A 24,263-nucleotide genomic window follows, 5' to 3' on the forward strand; every position below is an offset into this window, starting at 1 on the left:
GTGCGAAAAGAAAAACAGTACACGAGCAGATCACATTCGACCGTTAGCTTGGTTTGTTGGATGACAACTTAAGAATGTTGCCAGTACCAGTTTTTTTTTACCCAATAAATACATCAGTAATCGCAAGTCCAACCTAGATAATGTAACTATAGATGGTTAAGCAAAGCATGAGAGTAAAAAATGGCGGCAAATTTGAATAATGTGCTCATACATTGTCGTCCCATAGAAAATTTGAATTTTGTTCTCACGATTTGCTTGACCGTCTGCGTTTGCGTACAGTCTGGCAAAAAAGAGTAGAAAATAATAGGGGCGCCACTGTCTATGTAAAACGTCTTGCATATGGCAACTATTGAATCACTTTGACGTCTCTTTTCTATGAAAACAGTAAGTGTAGCCATGATAAAAAAAAATAGTTCAATTTCTACTCTTTTTTGCCAAGCTGTCACATGGGAAAGAGGCCCGAAGTTTAGTCTCTTTCCGTCTTAATGCTATTGCACTGCGCGATACGTCGCACAGTGGATCGAAACGGGGAACATTCGGTGTTTTTTGGATAAACTATTTTTAAAAATGCTACCCGACGGCAAATTATGTAAGAAATAAAAGTTGTCATGTAGTATTTTTCAAAATAATGCGTATTTGAGGCAAAATATAATAAAATCTGTTTTTGTTTTATATGCAACCATAAAATAGGTACCTTTTTCAAGGAAATCTTGGGCGATCCCGCCTTCTAATCTATTGGGCTTTATTTTCCTACTTGTCAAAAGTATAAAATCATGCACCTGTTACTTCTGGAGGGGGCCTATTTTTAAGGAAGGCAAAGATCATTGAAAAAAATATTTTTCTTCTTAAGTAATAAAGTGCAGGTACGACAAATGATCGACATTTCTATAAAAAAACGACATATTTTTACCTGTAAGCAAATTCCAAAAACGTTTAATTTAGAAATAGTACGTTTTATGAGTAAACATACGTAACTTCATGATAGATAATCAGTATGTAATCTATGTGATTGCACTTGTATGGTTTGTAACGTGTCTTTCTTGGTAGGTACATACCTACACTTAAAATGCCACGCGTTAAGGCTTAACTTTTTTATATCTAAATGTCAGTTGTTCGTTGTATGGTTATTTTTAAAACTGTATGTTTTAAATTATGCGAAAAATACAATAAATTATAGACGATCAAGCAAATCGTGAGAGTAAAAAACCCGCGCCCATACAGTTTTCAAATTTGCCGCCATTTTTTATTCTCACTTTTTGCTTGACTGTCTATACATACTAAGAAATAAACATTTTTTTTATTTACATCTCGTTTGCCTCCTATTAAACAATAATAAAAAAAACTTCTAAAAGTAACTGGTGCATGATTTTAATCAAACTTCAAAATAATGCGTATTTCATTATTTTGATAAACACTAAAGGAATTTTCGAAATGTATAAGTACCTATGCAAAACTAAGTAGCAACACGCTAAGTAGCTCTATGCCTTTGTTGAAACGGTTTATTTTTTTATGCCTTTTACAATTATTTCAAAAACATATCAAAAGCGTGGTAGATTGTGTGAAGATTGTTCGCTAAACCATTCTCCAAGATTATCGGGTAAAAAATGAATACAGCAACACTGCTCATAGCAAAAAATGCAACTTCTTGAGACAAGATTTGTAAATTTTGTTGCAAGAACTAGCAAGAAATAATATCTTGGAGCAATAATGCTTTTGCTTTCGAAGGTCTTGATTTAAGATTCAAATATTTCGACTGTCTTGAGACAAAAACGATTTTTTCCGTAACATAGGTAAGTATATATAGGTATACAATACAATTACATGCAAACAGACGAAGTATTTAATCCTCGCTATGGTTTGTACAACGCATATAAGCCAATATTTAGGTATATAGATTGCGGTGCCGGTACAATCTTCAGTACCAGACTAAAATTTCCGGTACCTGCGTCGTACCGGGAATTCCCGCTACTTCGATACTTTTCAGTACCTACTAATTGTTTTTCCAGCAAACATTACTAAAACCCGTGACAAATGCTTTGCTTGCTTCTTATCATACAAATTTATAGTCTATTATATAGTAATATTGTAGTGTGGGTGTTGTTGTCTATATTAGTAGTATTTGTAGTCCTTAGTCATATTATATATTATTACATTCTTCATTGTTAATTTAACTGAATCTTGAGTGAAACTAGTAATATCTTCTACTGAGAAATATATTAGGTACTTGCTTTTAGGATTTCTGATTCTTGATTGTTAATTTAGCCGAATCTTGATTGAACTAGTAATATCTTCCACCGAGAAATTTATTATTTCCTTTTAAAATGTCTAAATGATTGTTAATTTAACTGAATCTTGAATAAAACTAGTAATATCTTTTACCGAGAAGTATATTATTTGTTTTGAGATTGTCTTAATTCTTGATTGTTAATTTAAGTGAATCTTGAATAAAACTAGTAATATCTTCTACCGAGAAATATATTACTTGCTTTTAGAATGTCTAAATTCTTGTTTGTTAATTTAATTGAATCTTGAATAAAATTAGTAATATCTTTTAATACCGAGAAATATATTACTTTCTTTTAGATTGTCTTAATTCTTGGTTATTAATTTAACTGAATCTTGAATGAAACTAGTAATATCTTCTACCGAGAAATATATTAGGGTAAGGTGGGCAACAGAGAACCAGTGGTACACAAGGAACCAACGGTTTTATTCGAAAATGCGACGTTGCCAAACTGCACTGCGAACATAGGCACGCGCCGCTAAGGTTCCCCCGCTCGCTCCCCAGTCGGCGGCCGGTCCGCGTTGAAATTGCACGTGTAGTGAAGTATTTTGTGATTTTGGACAAGAAAACAGAAAAAAATTAAGTATTTAGTTTTTTTATTTTCTCAGAATGTAGTTATGTTTGATTTATCTAATTAATCAGTTGTGCGGAGTGACTATTTCTCTATCTTTTTGACATTCACTGATGCGGCTTTCTTGTGCCGTTTATTTTTTACCGAATTTAAAAAGTGAAAATGTATATCTAGCACACATTGAACCACAAGGCTAGAGTACTCAATGAACCAGGAGGTTCTCTAGGTAATTCTCTAGTTAGCCTTTGGAAGGTCTATTTTGTACAACTTTTGCCATGTTTAAGAGTTAATATAAATATATCTAATATAACGTTACTATATAGTACAAAAATATATGATAATACATATATTATTTAAGTTTTTTGAAGTGTAAGACTTTATTTTTCATATAACGAAGAATATTGTGACGATCACATTAGTAAACTACTCTTAGTTTAAATAAATAAGCATTTTTGACATTGTAAATGTTGTATTTATTAAATTGCCCCATATTTACCTAAATCAGTTTGTATATTTTGCAATTATTTATCAAAAACTATGCAATTATATAATGGTAGGTTCATTGTGTACTAGGCAGGTTCATTGAATACATAGTACCGGTTCAGTCTGTACCAGAGATTGTACACAATGAGCCATTGTTCATCTTTTAAAAAAACTAAAATATCTCGACTTCTATTCAGTTTTATTAAAAAATAATGATGAAAGTTTAGAGCTAGATAAATAACAAATGCACTGAATAAAAAAAATTGAATTTGGACCTATTATGACTGACTTATTAAGATTTAAATTTTTGGTGGCTCATTGTTGGCAACCTCACCCTACTTGCTTTTAGATTGTCTTAATTCTTGATTGTTAATTTAACCGAATCTTGAATGAAACTAGTAATATCTTTTACCGAGAAATATATTACTTGCTTTAAGATTTTTTAAATTCTTGATTGTAAATTTAACTGGATCTTGAATGAAACTAGTAATATCTTTTACCAAGAAATATATTACTTGCTTTTAGATTGTCTTAATTCTTGATTGTTAATTTAACAGAATCTTGAATGAAACTAGTAATATCTTTTACCGAGAAATATATTTCTTGCTTTAAGATTTTTAAAATTCTTGATTGTAAATTTAACTAGATCTTGAATGAAACTAGTAATATCTTTTACCAAGAAATATATTACTTGCTTTAAGATTTATTAAATTCTTGATTGTAAATATAACTAGATCTTGAATGAAACTAGTAAAATCTTTTACCAAGAAATATATTACTTGCTTTTAGTATGTCTAAATTCTTGGCTGAATATTTCAATAATTCTTGGGTGAACTAAATAATATCTCCTATCAAGTAACATATTACTTGCTTGAATACTTTTCAGTTGTTCATTTGAGATTTGAATGTAATCTTGAGCTAAGTTTGACTCTATATTGGCACAAGAATTAATTCTTAAATCAAATCTGCTTAATCATTCTTAAGGTGAGAAATAAATTAGTTTTGATTTGAGATATAAATTTTGACTCAAATAATATTTGCTTTCATCCAAGATTTTCGGTCTTGAATATGAAGAATTTTAAATTTTTGAAACGTTAGTGAGATTATCTTATTTCAAGATATATATATTTGAGATCAAGAAATATTAGGTGAAACACATCTGGTTCTTGTTTCAAAAAACCATTTTTTTCTGTGTAAGATCATACTTCAAAGTTCAAACTATACTCACTATAAATTGATGACCTAAGTATTGCTAATCAGCTATCAAGAAAGATGCTAATCAAAGTTAGCGCAGGCCAGAGAACGGAATATCGCCGGTTTCCCTAATTTTCCTTAGCTTTAACTTTTATGATATAAAATTATTTTTCTTAAATTATCAGCGACAAGATCGGACTGTTAATGGCGATTAGGTACGAAACAGCCGTGACGAATGTGGTCAATAACCATCCCGTGCCCACCGGACCGAGACATACGAGCACAAAGTAGGCTTTACGATATATAATAATCATTATGTAACTTAATTAGAGAGACTTCCCGATCCGTGGGCGGTGGCCATGTTTGGTAGCTTGGTTTTAAGGTATGTACTTAGTTTTGACCGTTGGTCTCATTTGGTAGCATGATTTTAGGGTATGTAACTTCTTAGTTCTAACCAGACTGAATGAATGGCTTATGGATTCTGTTGAATGATCCATGACGTAACGTTTTTATTTTATGTATGTTTATTTTGCAATTGATACAGGATTACTACCTCGAACATCGAGCTAAAACATGTGGGTACAATATTATACTTATTAAAAATTAAAGAAAAGATCCTATATAAGATTTTATTCCGAGAAAATAATCTTCTATTTCTTTATTTCTCATTGTTTTGATGCAATTTTTTTTACTAAGTATGAATGAGATTACAGTTTTTTTTTATTTCTACTCTTTTTGGTCAGACTGTACTCATGGCCACAGGCTAGCCGAGGCGAAGGCATAATTTCAAGCAATTACATTTTCATCTGGGAAACATACCTAACTTTTCTATGAGTAGTTGAGAATTGAGAAGGATATTTCTTTTGATTTTGAAATCGGAAGCAATCTGTTATATTTTTTTTAATTACATTAAGTAAGTTGTAGGGCTCGTCGTCATGTCATGCCTATCGAAATTATCGAAACTCGTTCTAATTCCCACATATTCAGGTATCCCCCCTTAATAAATTATCTTAGGTCGCATCTTAAATAGATGTAATGGACTATTTGTATTCAATGGAGTACGTTCGTTTAGCGCCAATTATGATGATACATACTTTGCTAGTTTTTGATTAGCTTTATATAGAGATTGTCGTAAATGTTGACTATATAATGATAATTTTACACGGAATTTACCTAATACAGATCATGCATTACCATAAAAATACTATTTTGGTTAAGTCAAGATATGCGAAAAGTATTACTAAATTGGAATTTTTGATTTTTAGGACCTTTTCCAATGTTTTGTAAACTATAGGTTGTGAGCCCTTAGGAAATCACAGCACTAGTATTGAATGATCTCGAAACAACGCAGGATAAAACACGGTTTTATTCATGATGCCTTTATAGGAGGATCTTGCCACATGAAAAGTGTTGAAATCAACTAATCCATTCTACACATATCTCGGCGGTATGATTTCATTTCCTTATCAAGAAGGTAATAAACTTACAAGTGTCAAAAACGCCGCTGTCAATACAACTATCGATTTAACTTATTCCTCCATATTAGATATACACCGTGAGGCATGTAAACCCGTCAAATATAATTAACCTAATCAATTAAGAGCATTCTTTGATTTGAGTGCATTCGGTCATTAAATGAGAGCTCGAAAGTCATATCTCTGTCTAATGTATCGTTCTACTTATTGGTGATGTGTGTTATCAATATTGCTTTTGGCGTAAAGGGTTTTTATAGCCTTGTACCTAATATTATAGATAAAGGAGCATTAATAAACTATTTAAAAAAATCTTCAAAGAAGTATTGGATTCTTCATTTAGTTAAAGTACATTAAATTTATTACATTAAAATTAAAATAAAAAGGAGATGGCGGGACGACCTGGACGCATTCTACCCAAAATGGTGGGAGAATGCCGACAACAGGGTCGAGTGGAGAAAGCGAGGGGAGGCCTTTGCCCAGCAGTGGGACACAAAAGAGGCTAATTAAAAAAAAAGTGATAATAGAAAAGACGACGGCAATTAAGAACAAAAATAGTTTTTTATCTCTGTCTGACATTCACAATAGCCTATATAAAATTATAAATACATATAATACTTTTCCAACTAGTTGGTTCAATAAAATATCCGAAAAAATGGGAAGTCGACATTTATTTACTGGTGAACTTTTGTTAAGTTTGTTTGAAATATTTTCTTTCTCGTAGGTACCTATTTAAATACAAACCAGGGCCAAAACCGTTATTTGAACTGATTTTCTCCCTTATTAATAGTTTAGGTACACACAAGAGCTTTCGTCATATAACTTATCAGAAGTCGATTTGAACATGCATTCGTTACTATTCTAATAGGAAATTCTGACTTTATAACTAATTTAATTATATTTTATGGTGCCCAAGGACGGTCCATCACGTTAACTAGTGGACCCACCTACTTTTAGACTTATGTCTTAAAAGATAACACCAATTCCCATACATGTTCTAATTAATTACCCGCAGAGACCTCCGAACTCGCCGCCCGATCATTAATAAGGCCGATCGCCGAAGCGTTGAGCGATGGCTCTTTGTTACCTCCTTTAAGGAATCTTTTTCAAAAAGGACTTATATTTCTATGGCAACATGGGTTTTTCCGCCATGGAAATATAGAAAAAATAACCCCTGTTGACATAGAGACTTAAGCCATTTTGAAAAGACACTTCTCCATTGTCTCAGAGATCGACTGATCTCTGGATTTATTACCAATTGTTTAGGATTTACTCGCGACTTTGAGGTTCTATAAAGCTGTTATTGAAGCTTATAGAACATTTGCCTCGGGCGAACTGGCGTAAAGGCACGGTTAGACGCGGCGCTCGACGTCGCATGCGATTTCTAACAGTTATTTAGGATTACATAATATATCGTCACTACTTTTAAAAAAACTTGTATCTTCGTCTGTCAATGAAAAGAAAATTGTAGTAAGTATGTATGGAATGCATATAGACTTACTGCGTTTTAACTTTGAGGAACAGCGTGAGATACGAGATTTTTTAAAAGTAGTGACGATATTGAGTTTATATCCATATCAGCCCAATCGTTATACACAAAAAAAATATTTTCCCATTTTTTTTAGTCTCATTTTCTCATAACTGAAAACGTTAGTTAGCCGATCGACCAATACCCTCAAGCAATAAGAATGCACAGCATTTTTGTAGTCACGTGAAGAACTGTATGATTTTTAATCCTAAACACGATTAAAATAAAGTCGAAAATGAATGGAGCTTTCTGTTTCTCAACTAAGTATGCAACAAAGTAGGTAATAAAGTATGTAATTTGGAATTCGATTGCACAGAGCATCCTGTTAATTGGCAAGGTATTAGGTTTAAGTTACGACACAATTTGGGCTGGGAAAGGTACAGTCAACCAATTGGAACCCTAGGCCACACTACAACCATGTCAAAATGACAAGCAGTAAGAGATTTTTTACAATCTGATTTATAACGTCACTATGCCATAGTTCTACAGTGGCCTGGTTCCAATTGGTTGACGGTACCTAAGTTACACAACCAGATTCAAGCTTTAAAATAATGTTAAGAATATGTCATCCCGCATCATCACTTACCATCAGGTGTGATCGTGGTCAAACGTCTACCTATTCATACTAAAAAAAAAAAAAATGTCCAATTTTAAGCTCTCGGTGGATTGGCGTTAGAAATGACGTTTTTGTTTTAAGATTTTACTAAATAATCTTTCTAGATAGGTCATACATTTTCAGTATCCAAAGTTGGAAAGCTTTCTTGTACGTGCACCTGCATATATACATAAATGTTGGGTCCATACACAACAAGCACGTCGCACACGTCAGGCAAGCAGTGTACCTTCTTTCATAAGGATCTGCACACTACAACGCGCACGTTCCTTCCACGCATCCGATGTGTACAGGCCTTAAATATCGTGCATGACAATCTTGCAACCGACTCACGGAATAATATTTTAACAATGGTAATCTTGTCCGCGAATATTACGTATTATTATAATTATGGGCTCCGTAGCACAGCCATTAGTCGTAACAAGGTTCTATTCTTGTTTATTGGTTGTTATGTTTAATCGTGGCTCATTATGTGCGGATTGAGATGTGTGTCGTAAATAATTACAGCACAAATACATTGTGTGTAAATTTGAGAAAGTTCTAAAAAATATCAGTTTAAAATATAATATTCAACAGGCCTAGCAGACTAGCACATAAGCACACTAGCGTGATAAACCTTATAAAACCGCTAGTGTGCTAGCCCTTTTTGCACTATTCATAAGTGGAATAGGGGCGATAATTAAATTTTATCACGGTAGGGTGCTAGGCTCACAGTTTTTTTATAGACTAACGATTTATAGAAATATAATAAAGTTATAAAAAATACAGTTTGATTGGTTCATTGTTTTCTAAATTAAAATGGCGGATAGGTCGTTCCTTATCAGTTATCACACTGTGCTACGCCCGCAGAACACTGATATGACGTTGACCCGACTGCGACTCTAAAGAATCTTTGCAGCTTAGCTTTTCCTATTAAAGCCTTACTGCCTTACAAGAGTTACAAGCCTTTAAGTCTCATTTATCGTAATTTATGCAAGCTCCTCACTACCCCGAACAGCTTGAACTGACAAAAAGCATTAAGCACAGCGTTTCCTTAACAGCACGACCGGTAACGAAGTTTTTAACCGACTGCGCGCACATAATTAAGGAGGTGGCAATATATTACTGTGTGAGAAGGTTGTGTTATCGTGGTTTTAATTGTATATTTAATGTTGAAAACCTGAAGTATCTTGTATATACGATGCGACGATGGCAAAGACATTCTATTTCTTTTTGTTTATCTGGCTGCCTCTTAGAGATGTGAAAATAGTTTCAGAGAAATTAGTAGGAGTAGATGAACATGAGTTCCAATTATCAAAATGTACAACCTCCAGCTTTAAACGTAAGTAGAAGGCTTCCATAAAAGATTTGATTTTCTTCGAGAGGCTTTAAGGAAAACTGCTCCGTGTGATCCGTGATTAGGGCGCAAGTACATATTTGACGACCGGTCTGGCTCAGTCGGTAGTGACCCTGCCTGCTAAGCCGCGGTCCTGGGTTCGAATCCCGGTAAGGGCATTTATTTGTGTGATGAGCACTGATATTTGTTCCTGAGTCATGGATGTTTTCTATGTATATAAGTATGTATTTATCTATTTAAGTATGTATATCGTCGCTTAGCACCCATAGTACAAGCTTTGCTTAGTTTGGGGCTAAGTTGATCTGTGTAAGGTGTCCCCAATATTTATTTATTTATTTATATTGGTTCGATTTAGTTGCTCGACTTGCCCGAGAGTGCCAAATCACAGTAATATCAAACGTGGTAGATACTGAGTGTGCAGTTTTGAACTTGAACAAATAGGTACTTGCTGGCGAGGACCGTACAAACTGTGCTACATACGCCGGTACCAATAATTTGGGCCCTTTCGCCAAAATTCTAACAACCACACACGATTTTGACTCTGCAGCCAATATCTAATATAGACATGTTATTACTACCATAAACAAATACGCACTCGCACACACGTGGGCCGCAAGAAAGCTGTCAAGTCACACGAGAGGCATTAGCTAAATCACTGCGACAGTCCAGTCGAGTGCTTGTGCCCGTTTTTCACCCGTCATTCAATGCTTATGACTAGAAAACTCGATTGTTGGAGAAATCTTATTGGCTGGGAAATCGGATTGCTGGCTTTTGGTGCGTCAGGAATGTCAGGATGAAATGCAGTTGTTCATAATTAAACTGCGTGAAAATACTTCGACTTGTGACATACACATGCTCTTTGATTAAATTTAAAATTGGAAGCTTAACGTACAGTGTACCTAAAAGTAAAGTATTCAAAAATTTATTTATAAGCAGGTAAAATTTTCGGTATTAACTACATGGTGGTCGAAAATCCCAGGTTAAAAATCCTGACTGTGCAAGTGTTTTACAAATGACAAGGTTTAAGCTTTATGTAGCACTTTTAGCTGTTCTGAAATATTCCGTTAGTTTTTCAGCTTCAATTGGTAATGTGCCGTAACGTAACCGGTGCCTAATTTTCCTTAAATTTATGGCACGGGCAACACAATTGTCAGCAATTCACATACAAATGCCGCGTTTGTTCAATACGCACCAACTAATCATGAAGCAAACGCGGCAATGGTATGAATGCTGGCAATTGTGTTGCCCGTGTAACAGCACCTTGAAGTATGAAATGTTGAAAGTGGGAAATCTTAAGAACCGGGCCATCTTAGGCGCCAGTACCTTAGTTAACAAAAGTTGTAAGAAAACGCGATTGTTGGAGAAATCTTATTGGCTGGGAAATCGGATTGCTGGTTTTTGGTGCGTCAGGATGAAATGCAGTTGTTCATAATTAAACTGCGTGAAAATACTTCGACTTGTGACATACACATGCTCTTTGATTAAATTTAAAATTGGAACAATTACTGTACAGTGTACCTAAAAGTAAAGTATTCACCAATTTATTTATAAGCTGATAAACTTTTCGGTATTAACTACATGGTGGTCGAAAATCCGAGGTTCAAACTTTGACTGTGCAAGTGTTTTACAAATGGCAAGGTTTAAGCTTTATGTAGCACTTTTAGCTGTTCTGAAAAAATCGAAATATTCCGTTAGTTTTTCAGCTTCAATTGGTAATGTGCCGTAACTGGTGCCTAATTTGCCTTCAATTTATGGCACGGGCAACACAATTGTCAGCAATTCACATACAAATGCCGCGTTTGTTCAATACGCACCAACTAATTATGAAGCAAACGCGGCAATGGTATGAATGCTGGCAATTGTGTTGCCCGTGTAACAGCACCTTGAAGTATGAAATGTTGAAAGTGGGAAATCTTAAGAACCGGGCCATCTTAGGCGCCAGTACCTTAGTTAACAAAGTTGTAAGCTATCCAGTGAACATAACATTCTCTAATTTCGCTCACCGCCGTAGAAGGAGCGACAGTGGCCACGACAAATGTTCGCGGCGTGAGATTAAGAGGTCTTGACTACATGTTAAGAGTCACATGAACTCGTCACCAAAAAGTCGCTGCCATTAGAAATGACACATTCATTTTAAAGACATGCTTAAATAACATGATGAAAATGTATTTTATAACATAAATCTAATTTGGAACATCGTTTGAATAAAAAATTAACAAAAAAAGGAAAAACGGTATAAAAATACAATTTTTTTACTCGCTCTACAGATATTAATTTCTTTGTAGTACTTGGACCCATGACCCATGAAAACTACTACCAGACAAATAAATGAATGTTAGAGCGGTTTAGCACTGCCTCCGTTCTGAATCCGTGAAAATATGGTCCGTCATAGCCGTGGAAAGTTATTCCTAATTACCTTACGAACTAGATCCGAATAACGACGGACAGAAGTCGGATGACCATCCACACTCATAAGACGCATGTCTTGCGGCGCGCAACGGGCGCGAGACACGCTACGCCTCAGTGGGGACGCTGCCTAAGAGTGTGTTCAGTTTAGTAAAACGCCCCACTACTCGTATCTTTATATGAATAAACTGACAAAGCGGCTTTATAGCAATCGACAAAGTGGGATGTTTTCCCGTGCACGCTCACATATTTTCTCAGATTTAATGCGAAACCGTTCTTATTTGAATATTTATGTCAAAAGCATTTCAGAAACCTGTATGTTCTCGGCACGAGGCAGCTATTTAGGTTCGTATAACTCTTAAGAAGAAAAAAGAAAAGCTGACTATCATATAACCATGTATGTTTTAGTGTAGGTACAGAGTGTCAACAGTGTGTTAGCTATCCAGTAAACACAGCATTTCCACACCGCCGTACAAGGAGCGACAGCAGCGACAAATGCCTCTGGGTTTGAACACGTGTGTAAAGACAGAAAGTGTGTTTAAGAGTCCCAATAAAGCCGTAGAAAAACTAATGTGTTCTAGTTACTTATAAAAAAATGGTTTTTGTGACGATTGGTGCGAGAGCGATTTTCATTGATGATTTCAAACAGTAATTTGTGAAAAACATTTTTTTTTCTTTTATTTAAATTTTAGGTCTATGCTCTGTATGGCAATATTTTTAATAATATAAACCTACTTACGTGATAAAAACCGAATATCTCTGTTAAATAGTACCCGTCGCGAGCGTTACGTTGTGCTAGCTATATTCAAGAATTTCAAGGTACGAAAATCATAAACAAAAATTTCCCAAGAAGTTTCTCGAACCAGTTGGTTTCTCCAATTGTAAATATAAAGATGAATGGAAAATAACATTGACCAAATTCATATGAATAATTACGAACCGAACGAGTAACAACAGTGAAATAATTGCAATAAAAAGTACCTGCCGAAGGTAGATTATGGCTAGCCATAGCCTAAGCCGTAGGTATAGCCTTAGTGGTAAAATTATTATAATTTTAAATTTATCTCACTCTTGACCTTGCATTAGATTGAGGAAAGTATACATTCATATGCATGACGTGTATGCTCCAGAATCCGTTCCGGAACTTCACATTATTAAACTATTAGCAATTCAAATATGTATCTATTTTCGCACCAGACGTAAAGATAACAAGGTCAAATCTTTACTATATCATAAAATCAAATAGGTAACAGTGATAAAACTCTGACACAAAACTTGTTTTTGGCCGCGACCATAGTTCTTTAAAAAGCTGTTATATGTCATAATATTATTATAATGGAAACACATAAATCTACCATTGTGTTAAAACGTCGTTATTTTATAGATAGCCGTGGGTAATAATTTATCAATTACCTATTAGAGGCAGACCATGCTAATTTTGCATGGCATTTGCATCATTTGCGATATATCTTCTATGCCAAATTTCTATAAAGATGTGAGATATTTTAACTACACTCTCATTGTATTCAAGTCAGTATACTTACTTACAAATTAAACTTAGGTGAACTCAAACGGTAGTTCTTTATAATTGAAAAATCAGTTCATCAAACTTACCCGACATTATAGCTGGCTGGATATAAACAATCACAGTCTTCAAATAAAAATAAAAAGTTCAGAACACAGGCGTCCCTATGGATATTATACTCGAACTGAGCAGCTCCAGAAAGTTCGCATATTCACACTGGAATGCGTTCACGAGCCATATGTTTCGTATTGAAAAGCTCTAACTGGAATTGGCAGGCAATGTGTACACTATAATGTTTATTGTGGTATTCGCAAGCACACAAACATTCCAGCAATGTTTCCAAAACACTGGCCGAAATAGTAACTGTCACGAAAAACGTCTACGAATTTCAAATTTTCAAATTTGGAACAGCTCTAGAAGTCTAGCGCGAGTTCAAGGATTATTTTGCAAGTGACATTGGTGTTTTGAAACGGTGTGGGCGGGCGGGCGCCGGTGCAACGGTCATTGCACCCGTGACGTCACGGGTGCAGCAGATAACGGGGTAGGGACTGGATCGATATCAATGGGAGATAACTTGAATGGAAATAAATAAATGGGTTCCCATTCACAAAAATAGAGTAGCCGGAACATACCAAGAAGTTTGCAAGTACACGATATAAATTAAACTTCAATTGCTAAAAATTATGTAAAAAGCTTACATTCATTTTGTGTTAAATATTTAGCGACATCTGTTTATACAGCGGTGAACAAGTAAACCGAGCGGCTGAGTCGACCTCGGTGTGATGTGAAACGTAAACAGAACTTCAAGCTCTTAGCGAAAACAACTAGATGGCGCCACTATTCGCGGGAATAATAAAGAAATGTGTATTTTCATAATGAGTTCCTTTTGCAATTAAAAGGATCCTTACGACTTACGAGTCAAGTCAATTATATCCTTTCCATCGAATATTCCAACGAAAATTGTTATTATAAGATTATTTTTGCGTGAGACGTCCCTTTTTGTGGATGTGGACACATTTAATACGATGGCGAAGTGCCATGAACTCCTAACTAAGTACGAAAACTTAAGTAGTTGGGAGTTCATGGTATGTACTTCACCGTCGAATAATAAGTTCAGTCTACAATTTTTATTACATACTAACTTTTATGAAACAGCCTCAGACAGATTATGATTATGATGTCGTTTTCCTACCCAAAACAAAATAAATGGCTCTTTAGTGATAACTTCATCAGTTGAATCTATTTTGTTTTATTAAGTTGCTTATGCAATACAGGAGTAGGTAATGAAACGGACTCAATGCCAATTTGTGTTATCTATACCTGTGGCTCCCAATTTCATTGAATAAAAACCCTGTTTATTCAGAAACGACAATTTATCTAATAATAAAATTAGAGATGAAAAGCTCATGATACACGACCGACAAACAACTATTACGAAACAAACATAATATACAACGACCACTAAAATAACAAATAGTGGGTGAATAAAAGAATAATGGTCCATCATAAACTTCCTCAACAACCACTGATTCACGAGAGTAATATATACTAATCTAATAATACTCTTACAGAAATAAATGAGTGAAAAAAGTATTTGGCTTGCGACTCAGTTAATGAGGACGTTCACCGGTGAGGTGGGTTGTCTGCCAGGCCCATGCATATAGGATCTACTGGATAGGATACTGGGTGTAAAAAACGGGTAGGTTTAATAGAACTTTTATTAGATTTCGCAAAGAAAGAGCTACAGTCAGGCCACACAGCTTGACAACAATTTAAGATATGGTAGACTTTGCAGGAGCTAAGTAACGTCATATACTTGACACAAGTTTGACTTTTACCCTTGCTCAATCTGTGGTAGTCAACTGAGTGCTTTTTGACTCTACTTATATAGATACCTATTACTCTATTGACTCTAATGACTGTCCTCGTCCGATTCGTGGTGGTTTTAACAACGAACCCGACTAAATTAAGTGGGTTGTTTTTGGTATGTTGTTAGATTAGAGAATTTTGAAACGTGTTCTTATTTAGTCGCCATTCCGTCATGTCTGTCTCGCACGGACGCACTTGTCCCATCTATAGAAAATTCTATATCTATGACCAGACCGGGGAAAATCACCTTTTGTGTGGGAACAGTTAGACAGCTGTTTATAAATCAGGTAGACAATAGTTTGTCACATTGTTGTATATGTGTTGGTTCCAGAGATGAAAGATGTCGACACTGTTTTATTTAGCCAATGGTCAAAGAACGATGGTATAACATGACAGTCGTGACGTGACACAGTTTTTGATGGCTCTTATCGATAAGTAGAAACTTGTGTCCGGGCGAAGATAATGATCAAGTATAAGCCATTGATTGCTAATCTTAGTATTTTCTAAGTGGGTAGGCACTGGTGGAAATGCGAGAGCAGGACACGTACTGCATTTCCACAGCTGATTGAAGCCATATAAAGTATTGAAAGACTCAACTTAGGTCTTGCTCTAATAATGATGCCGTTCATGCCGTACAGTACAGTTGTAGTGCGAAAAGATTTTCCTTCGTATTCTTACGGAAACGTACGAACGTGTCATGCTATTTCAGTCAGTGTCAGTACAAGACGTCTGCACTGGCATTACAAATACGAACGTTTCCGGAAAAAATACGAAGGAAAACCTTTTCGCAGTACATCTGTACATTGCCTAGTGCATCATCACAGTTTATGACGAGTTACAGCATAACAGCAAAGTACGACTTCAATCTAAACCAAATTCTAATTCTAATTTAGGTAGATAGTGCTAATCATGAGTAACATTTATGTTTGTCAGTTTTCCCAGTTTTTTATATTACCATGAACCTATCAGAGTATATCTGGATTTACAATAGAATAAAATGCAAGGGCGGGCACTCCCTTTGAACCTTGGCGTGTGTGGAACTGCTACCGCAAGGTCGGGATGAATGGAGAAAGCGTGTTAGACAAATTGGATCTAACGAGGACTGACGTGTGTAATCTATCACATTTGCCACGCGAATGGGAATGTGATTTGATTTTATACAAATTGATTACACAATTGTATGTTTCGCGTGGAAGTATCGCAAAATTAGGAAATTCAAAACTCGGGGACTAATGTAAGTCAGTTGATTTTGTTTAGATTATCAATTTATCAGATAAGAATATGAGATAGTTCTACAGTAGCCCCATGTTGTCGCTCTATAAAGTTATATCAGTCAAGTGTTAGAAAGTTTATAATGCATATTAATTTTTTTGAAATATTTTTTGATAACGGATTTTTGATAACGTCCCTTAAGCTATTCATTTCATTTCAATGGCATTTTCTCCGCTTTGTTCTACTATACTCTTTGTAAAACATTCACGTGAAGCTCCACAACTCGACAACGTCAGTCGCATAGATAACAGTGTGGAAACAGGTGGAAAGTTCGAAATGACTGCGTGCAATCGGCCGATTAGTCATTTTGTGAGAACGAGCTTATCAAGCATTTGGAAAGCATGCACAGGGATTTAAAAGCGATTTATGTACTAGTATGTCAGTAAAAGACTACAAGAAAATTATACCCACTTACGAATAGGAAGCCCCTGTACAGGTATTCGTTAGGGTATTCGAGAGGCCTTGGGAAGATTGTTTAGGAAGGCGAAAAATTTGTCAAAACAATTTTTGATGCCTATTCTTTGACCCTTTATTGTGCAGGAAATAAAATCAATGAGTATGAGAAGGGTTCGGGTCTCTGTCCTAATAATTACGTTACGTGTAGCTAATACGTGATGTGACTCAACATAAGTATACCGGATGAAACGTTCTAAATTCACTTGCTAAAGTAGAACTCCATAATGTCGTCCTCATTAAATGTCCCATCATAATACATAAAATTGGAATGTTCTAGAAAAATCGAAAAATGTTCGTGTTTGTTATGACTAAACTTCAATATGCGGTCGAATCGTTGCCGTCGAGGAGAATCATTCTAAAAAGAGTTAAACAAGATATTTACATCCGTTAGAGCCGCAACAACATGTTTATAGACGTTTAATGTTCATGATTATGTTCCTGATAGATTTATTTATGAAAAAGCGATTACCGGAGAAATCTTTATAGAATCAATCATAAAACATACATTCTTTATCGTTTTTCTTCCCGATTGTTTCATTGTTCAGGATGTATCATTACTTACAATCATTGTTATCTAATTACTGACAAAGGTATCATCTTATTGCTATGTATATTCACACGCTTTCCTAGGAAAGCTAGCTTTCTCTTATTGATCTGAAGTAAAGTTACCTCCTATTTAATTGCACGGTATCTTAGTGCTCATAAAACAAATTATTTCCTTGAAATGATTACCGAGCAGGAACTGACAGCCAGATATAATAAATCTTTGACACTAAAGGAATGATGGAGAGCGCAGATAGATATATATACATCCAGCTACAGTTCAATAAGGTAACATCTTTGGAAACAGGGAAGTCGAGTCAAGGGACTGACAGAGACAGAGACTTAAAGTTTTGAGGAAAGCAGAAATAGAACTTGAACAAATTCAAGATGCCTACTAGTCCAAGACGGAAGGATCAAAAGCAAAGCCTGAATAGCCATTCTATGACATAGATCACTGTCGAAATTTTAGTCATATTTTTGGAGAAAGATTTTACGTTATTTTTGACCTGCAAACACATATGAAATAAAAAAACTCTTTAGGAGATATCATGTTATATTATCTGATGGTTCTCTTTATAACCAGTTACTTATCTAAAAGTGTCTACAACCACCATGCTGATAAACATGATAGCTAATGAATCTAAGACTCCCCGACGTTCACAGGCCAATTATTAGCCACTACAGCCGCAATTGCTACAAATGAATACTAAATTGGCAATGAGCCAATACGGTAGATTAATCGCCCTACATGCAGAGTTACGCTCCTGTGACATAAGTTATATCACATTCGAGATTCAGACATGGTACGAGGTGTTTACAGATTGTAGTGTCTGCATTTACCTGATTTCATGACAGGTTTATCAACAATTTATATAAGGGCAAGGATATTGACTACCTTTTGTCAGAATTGTCTAGTATCTTAGAAAGTCGATTCGTACGTAAGCTTTCATAACTTTATAGGTGTGTGTGCTGTGAACATGAAAATTAGACTAGTTTTATATTTTAGCTTAGTCTCATACTATCTACACCTATTATTACAGTAAACTAACCATCCTTAACTGCAAGAACCTCGAGGTTACATAAAAGGTAATGTTACCACCATTTATCATCGAGATCTAGTCACATATTCTGATCGTATGAGCAACTGTGAGCGAGTATAGTTCACGGGTGAACCATTTTAGCATGACCTAAGCATTAAAATTAACGGAGAAGATAACACAGAAGAGAAGAGAAAATATATGAAAATCAATTTGGTTTTCTTCTCCACTTTGCTGAATCACAACAAATTTTATTGATCATTATCACATATATGTTTGCTCTCAACTCAACTCCATCTCGAGTTGCCATGAATAAGAATCAAGAAATGTATGATATAAAGATATCCGAAAGAAAACAACGGAGATCAGCTGGACATTTGGATGGACTGTTCTGAAAACAACAAAATAGAAAAGTCAAAGGAGACAAAAAAATATGTATTCCTATGAAGAAGAAGAAGAATTGAGAAAATACTATTGCGGACAAATAGAAAAAGATAAAGAAGGCTTCTTCGGTCAGTCTTAGACAGGATGTAAAAGAATAATCTAGAATAATATCCATAGCAAATAATCACAGGGATCTCGTTTACTGGTTAGTGTGAGTCGTCGACTAGTTAATAGTTTGAAGATAGTTCTAACAGTGCTAGTCACTTCGCCTCACGGTGCGCGCGCCGCCTGCTCAAACAAGTGCATTATGACACCAGGAAATGTAATCCAGGTACAATATAAATCTAAAATGGTGCTCGCGTGCAGACTGCGTGTGGGAAAGGTACAGAAGATTCACTTGGGTATTTAGTATGAGGAATGACTTTAACAAGGAATTTATAGAATCACACCAGAGATTATGCAAGTTTAAACGTCAAGCTTCTATAAAATTCCAGGTTTTTTTAGCACGTGCAACATCTGCCTTATCAAAATCGATGTTATGTTACCTTGGTCAAATATTCATTATAAACATTTATCGGGATAAATGGGATAATCCTATGAAAGTTGAAATACGAAACAGTCAATTACTTAATTGAAAAACAAAAAACTAGAGCAAGCTTTAAGTAGTACCAAAAAGCACAAAATGAATAGGACTCAAAACTTTCAATGGATGTAACTAATATAGCTCAAATTGATCGAGCAGCGGCACATACCAGACGAAAATGTCTTAGAAAATCACCGAAGTAATGTAATGTTACAACCCGCTACGTCTATTATGGTTCCCAATAAGGATAACAAGCCTCAATAGCTTGAAATCATGTTAATCGTAAATTTCTAGACTAGAGCCTGTACAAGTAACTAGTGTGCAATTCGATCACGTAGCTAACACATTTTCATAAATAATCACCTGGCGGATATGATGGATGCACTAGGTGACAGCGTTATAATGACAGTATCCATCTTTTACAATCCTGTGTGGTTAACACGATGAAACAATAAGGGTTCCGTTTTAGCCATTCTGGCTACGGAACCCTAAAAACAAAAGAGCTTTATTATTATGTGGATCAGTCCGGCCTCCATATATCAGCTGTGCGGTGCTTTTTCTCTTTCATCCTCCGCTATGGCTGAGGGCTGAGGGTTCTGTTTTTTTTTGTTATGCACACCAGTAAGACCAGTAGCCCGCTTAGTCAGCATCTTCAGAGCCCTATCCCAGAAGCTAGATGGTCAACTCAGGTAAGTAAAAGAAAGTGAAAAGCGGTCCTTCTGTAGTTTATTCAGCAGTTAGTTTATTTATATACCGGTAGCAGACGCATTTAATTAAATCCTAAATAGCAACTTTGTGTAAGGCGGCGTGATACATGTTCCCATTAGCAATTCGTGTCGATTTCTATTTGCATTCTTTTGGCGTGCTAAGTCGCAAATAGGCTGAAAGTTCAGGTGAGACGAATTGATCGGTAGCAAAGATTTACCGTTAATTTTCCAGTACGTACATAACTGGTAGGTATATTAATAATAGCCTTTTAGGCTTTAGAGCCCTCAAAGAATCAAACAGTTCCTTTAAATGGAACGCTAAAAGATTTTATCTTTTTACGTTTTCTATTATTTTCCGTGTAAATCTTAGACTAGTCCAGTCAATAATCAAATCGAAAGTGTGGACTTGGTGACTTTTTCTTTAGTGTATGATATCATTTCATAATTAGGTACACTATTGACTATTTACTTAAAGCAACAGTCGGCACAAAGTCATATCTGACCCAAATAAAGAATAACAGATGAGTCACTAGCGAAATGTGTCCTCTAGCTCAAGAGTACCATATGGCCGTCAATTGTTGGCTGACAGAACTCCGTTGTTCGTTGATGCAATCTTATAAGCACATATTATATGTTATCAAAACATTGGCTCCATATGGTGATCCATTAATTTCATGTGTCAAAACTTAAAAGGATTAAGCTGATGGTATCGGATATTTGTAATCTAGTGAAGAGGTTTTTAATTTAGAAAAAGCTTCGGTTGTTGCGAAATCAGGGGTTCAGGGCGCAAAGGGATTGCGAAAAAAATCATTTTAGGATTTTTTACTTGACGTAAACTGTAAGGAATGGTTGGTTTAATTCTTATAACACTGGCTCTCACATAATTATGAGATCATTAAAATTGATGGTAGCTTCTTTCAACACCGATATAACAAAAAATGAAAAAGCCATTTTTTATACATATTACGTTGTTTTTATATTAAAGGAAAAAATGGAAAAATTTACGCTTCCGGCGGGACTTGAACCCGCATCATTTGCAATGATGCGTTTCTTTCCTTATGTACGTGGGCAATTCCACGTAACTGTAATGTAAGTGACCACTTCATTGCGTGTTTTTTTATTTATGGTGCAAGTTGGAGTCTTAATTTATCTCTAGATAAGCCTACTTTTAATCCTTAGATATATTGATATTTAAATTGGCACCATGAATGAAGAAACATGCGAGTAATTGGTCACTTACATTACTCTGTTGCATGGAATTACCCACGTGTGTACATAAGGAAAGGCATGGAAAGATTTGCGATGTCCGGCGCGGCTTCCGTAGCTCAATTGGTTAAGAGCCTTGCACGGATTGCAAATGATGCGGGTTCAAGTCCCGCCGGAAGCGTAAATTTTTCCATTTTTTCCTTTAATATAAAAATGTTTAAAATCGTTAGCAGACGTTTCTGCTTGTTAAAAATAAAAATATATTACGTTGTGTTTCCTACGGATTGTTTTTGTATTTCTTGCAAACCCAATTGCTCAATGCAATTACATACTTTCTAGGGCAAGTTTTAAGTATGGTTGTATCAAGAAGAATCAATATGTGAAATGTGGAATTAATTAAGTATAGACAAAAAGTTAAAAATACGTACAATTAATTAACAGTTAACGGGCAAAATAACGAGAAGAAACGTAATTTCCCTTGGAACGAAGGTCCCACGTGTCATAAGGTACGTTCCTTATTTGGAACACCGGCTTCCGACCCGACCTTCCGCGCTGACTCACCCAACGTAGCTGATCTGTATCAGGTTATGTCACTTGACATAACTGTAAAACAATTTTACTATGGGTAACAGATTTGTGATTATAATACACAAATTTTTGACACATTACGTTTACAATGTTAGTGGATGATTAAACTATGCTTTCATAACTATGCTTTCAAAATTTTAATTTTGTGGTTACACAAAATTAAAATTTTTGAAAAAACCCCCGACCGCGACATAGTGGACCGATTTTTTTCTGAAACATGTTAAGAACACCCCCGACTAACTGAGCTTTCAAACAAAAAAAACTAAATTGAAATCGGTTCATCCGTTCGGGAGCTACGATACCACAGACAGACACAGACCGACAGACAAACAGACAGACAGACACGTCAAACTTATAACACCCCGTCGTTTTGCGTCGGGGGTTAAAAAGACGTGTACAAAGCGAAAACACGAGAATTCGAACACCTGCCTGACAGTGACAGCTAATAGATTTGAATATAACAAAGTTAGGGAGTAGGGAGTATCATTCACTATATAACCTAACCACAAAATTAAAATTTTGAAAAAACCCCCGACCGCGACCTAGTGGACCGATTTTCATGAAACATGGCCAAAAACACTCCCGACTAACACAGCTATCAAATAAAAAAAAAACTAAATCGAAATCGGTTCATCCGTTCAGGAGCTACGATGCCACAGACAGACACACACACAGACAGACAAACAGACAGACAGACAGACAGACAGACGGATAGACAGACAGACACGTCAAACTTATAACACCCCGTCGTTTTTGCGTCGGGGGTTAAAAACTACACGTCTCATAAAAAAATTACATAGGTACGTGACGATCTTTCTACACAGAGTTAACTTGGTCCGACCGACTCTTAATACGACCGGTCTGGCTCAGTCGGTAGTGAGTGACCCTGCCTGTTGTCCGCGGTCCTGGGTTCGAATCCCGGTAAGGGCATTTATTTGTGTGATGAGCACATATTTGTTCCTGGAGTCATGGATGTTTTCTATGTATATAAGTATGTACTTATTTATCTATTTAAGTATGTATATCGTCGCTTAGCACCCATAGTGCAAGCTTTGCTTAGTTTGGGGATAAGTTGATGAAGGTGTCCCCAATATTTATTTATTTATTTAATCTAAATTCTAATCGGTATCGTCCTCACAATTCTCACAGAAAAGAAACGTTAATTGGGAACATGTTGGGTGAGTCCTCATTCTTAAATAAATGTAACGAACCGAACCATATGCTAGTTTCTCTGTTAGTTACTTTTATAAAAAAAGAAGATCCCACGAGAATCCATGTTCCATATACGGAACAGTAACATGCCACCAACATTCCACAGACATAAACGGCAGAATTCTAATGGATATTTTAAATAAAAATGACTGCTGATAAAGAACTAGTAAAAGTGCAGGGTATTACATATGTACCTTGTAAAGTGATGGTCCTTATATGGGAAGGTAGCTTTCCTGACCTTCCGCTTGAGTCACCAACCTTCATCTATATTTATCTGATTTATATCGCGATCTCAGACGATGGCGGAATTCTGATGGTTTTACAGGCCGTCTCAAGAACAAAATAAAAAGGTTATATTTCACATACACCGAAAATATATTATATCATTTTGCTATCATACTGACTGATACTTTGAGCAGTATGAAAGCTTTTTAGAACTTATGGGAGTTATGGGCCCGAGTTCTTTTTATAAATAATATAAGTGTGTGTGTGTGTGTGTAAATCTAGGTATGTTTAAACCAAAACCAAATACTATGTTTACAATACAATACAATACAATACAAATACTCTTTATTGCACACCTCAATACACGAAACAACATAGCAAGTATAAACAACAACTTAAGAGGTAAAACAAGAGGCAGTGTTTACATAGGCAAGTAATATTTACGTAATGTTAATCATTCATTTGATTCTTATTTGTCGTGGAACTTGGGCGTTTTATTCATAGACAACTATTTAAATCAGATGGTGATCTCTAAAGAGATGATGTGATAAAAACTAGGGATTTAAAGTCGATTCTAATATGTCGTGACTGGTGTTAAAACCAAAACATTTGGGATTTATTTACAACTATTAAAACATGTTTATGGCGATGTTAATAGTGTTCTAAAACTTGTATATTTTCTACATTTCTATTTATTACAAGATATTTGTGTCACATCAAACACACATACTACCTAGACATATGTATACTAAACGTAGGTAGCATATCT

General features: G+C 35.4%; 1 protein-coding gene across 3 annotated transcripts in view; it reads right to left on the minus strand.

The window, feature by feature from the left end:
• LOC125228409 (paxillin) overlaps window positions 1-24,263 on the minus strand; it is a 139,442-nt gene that overhangs the window by 94,204 nt on the left and 20,975 nt on the right. The window contains exon 1 of one of the 3 annotated variants that reach the window (XM_048132977.1): window positions 13,502-13,523. The exons of the other annotated variants lie outside the window; for them this stretch is intronic. Within the exon in view, the coding sequence (XP_047988934.1) occupies window positions 13,502-13,508 (7 nt within the window). The 5' untranslated portion in view covers window positions 13,509-13,523. Of the gene's footprint in view, window positions 1-13,501; window positions 13,524-24,263 lie in introns of those variants that run through there. 3 annotated transcript variants of the gene reach the window in all.

This window comes from Leguminivora glycinivorella, chromosome 7 (genome assembly GCF_023078275.1).
Source record: "Leguminivora glycinivorella isolate SPB_JAAS2020 chromosome 7, LegGlyc_1.1, whole genome shotgun sequence".
Lineage (NCBI taxonomy): Eukaryota > Metazoa > Arthropoda > Insecta > Lepidoptera > Tortricidae > Leguminivora > Leguminivora glycinivorella.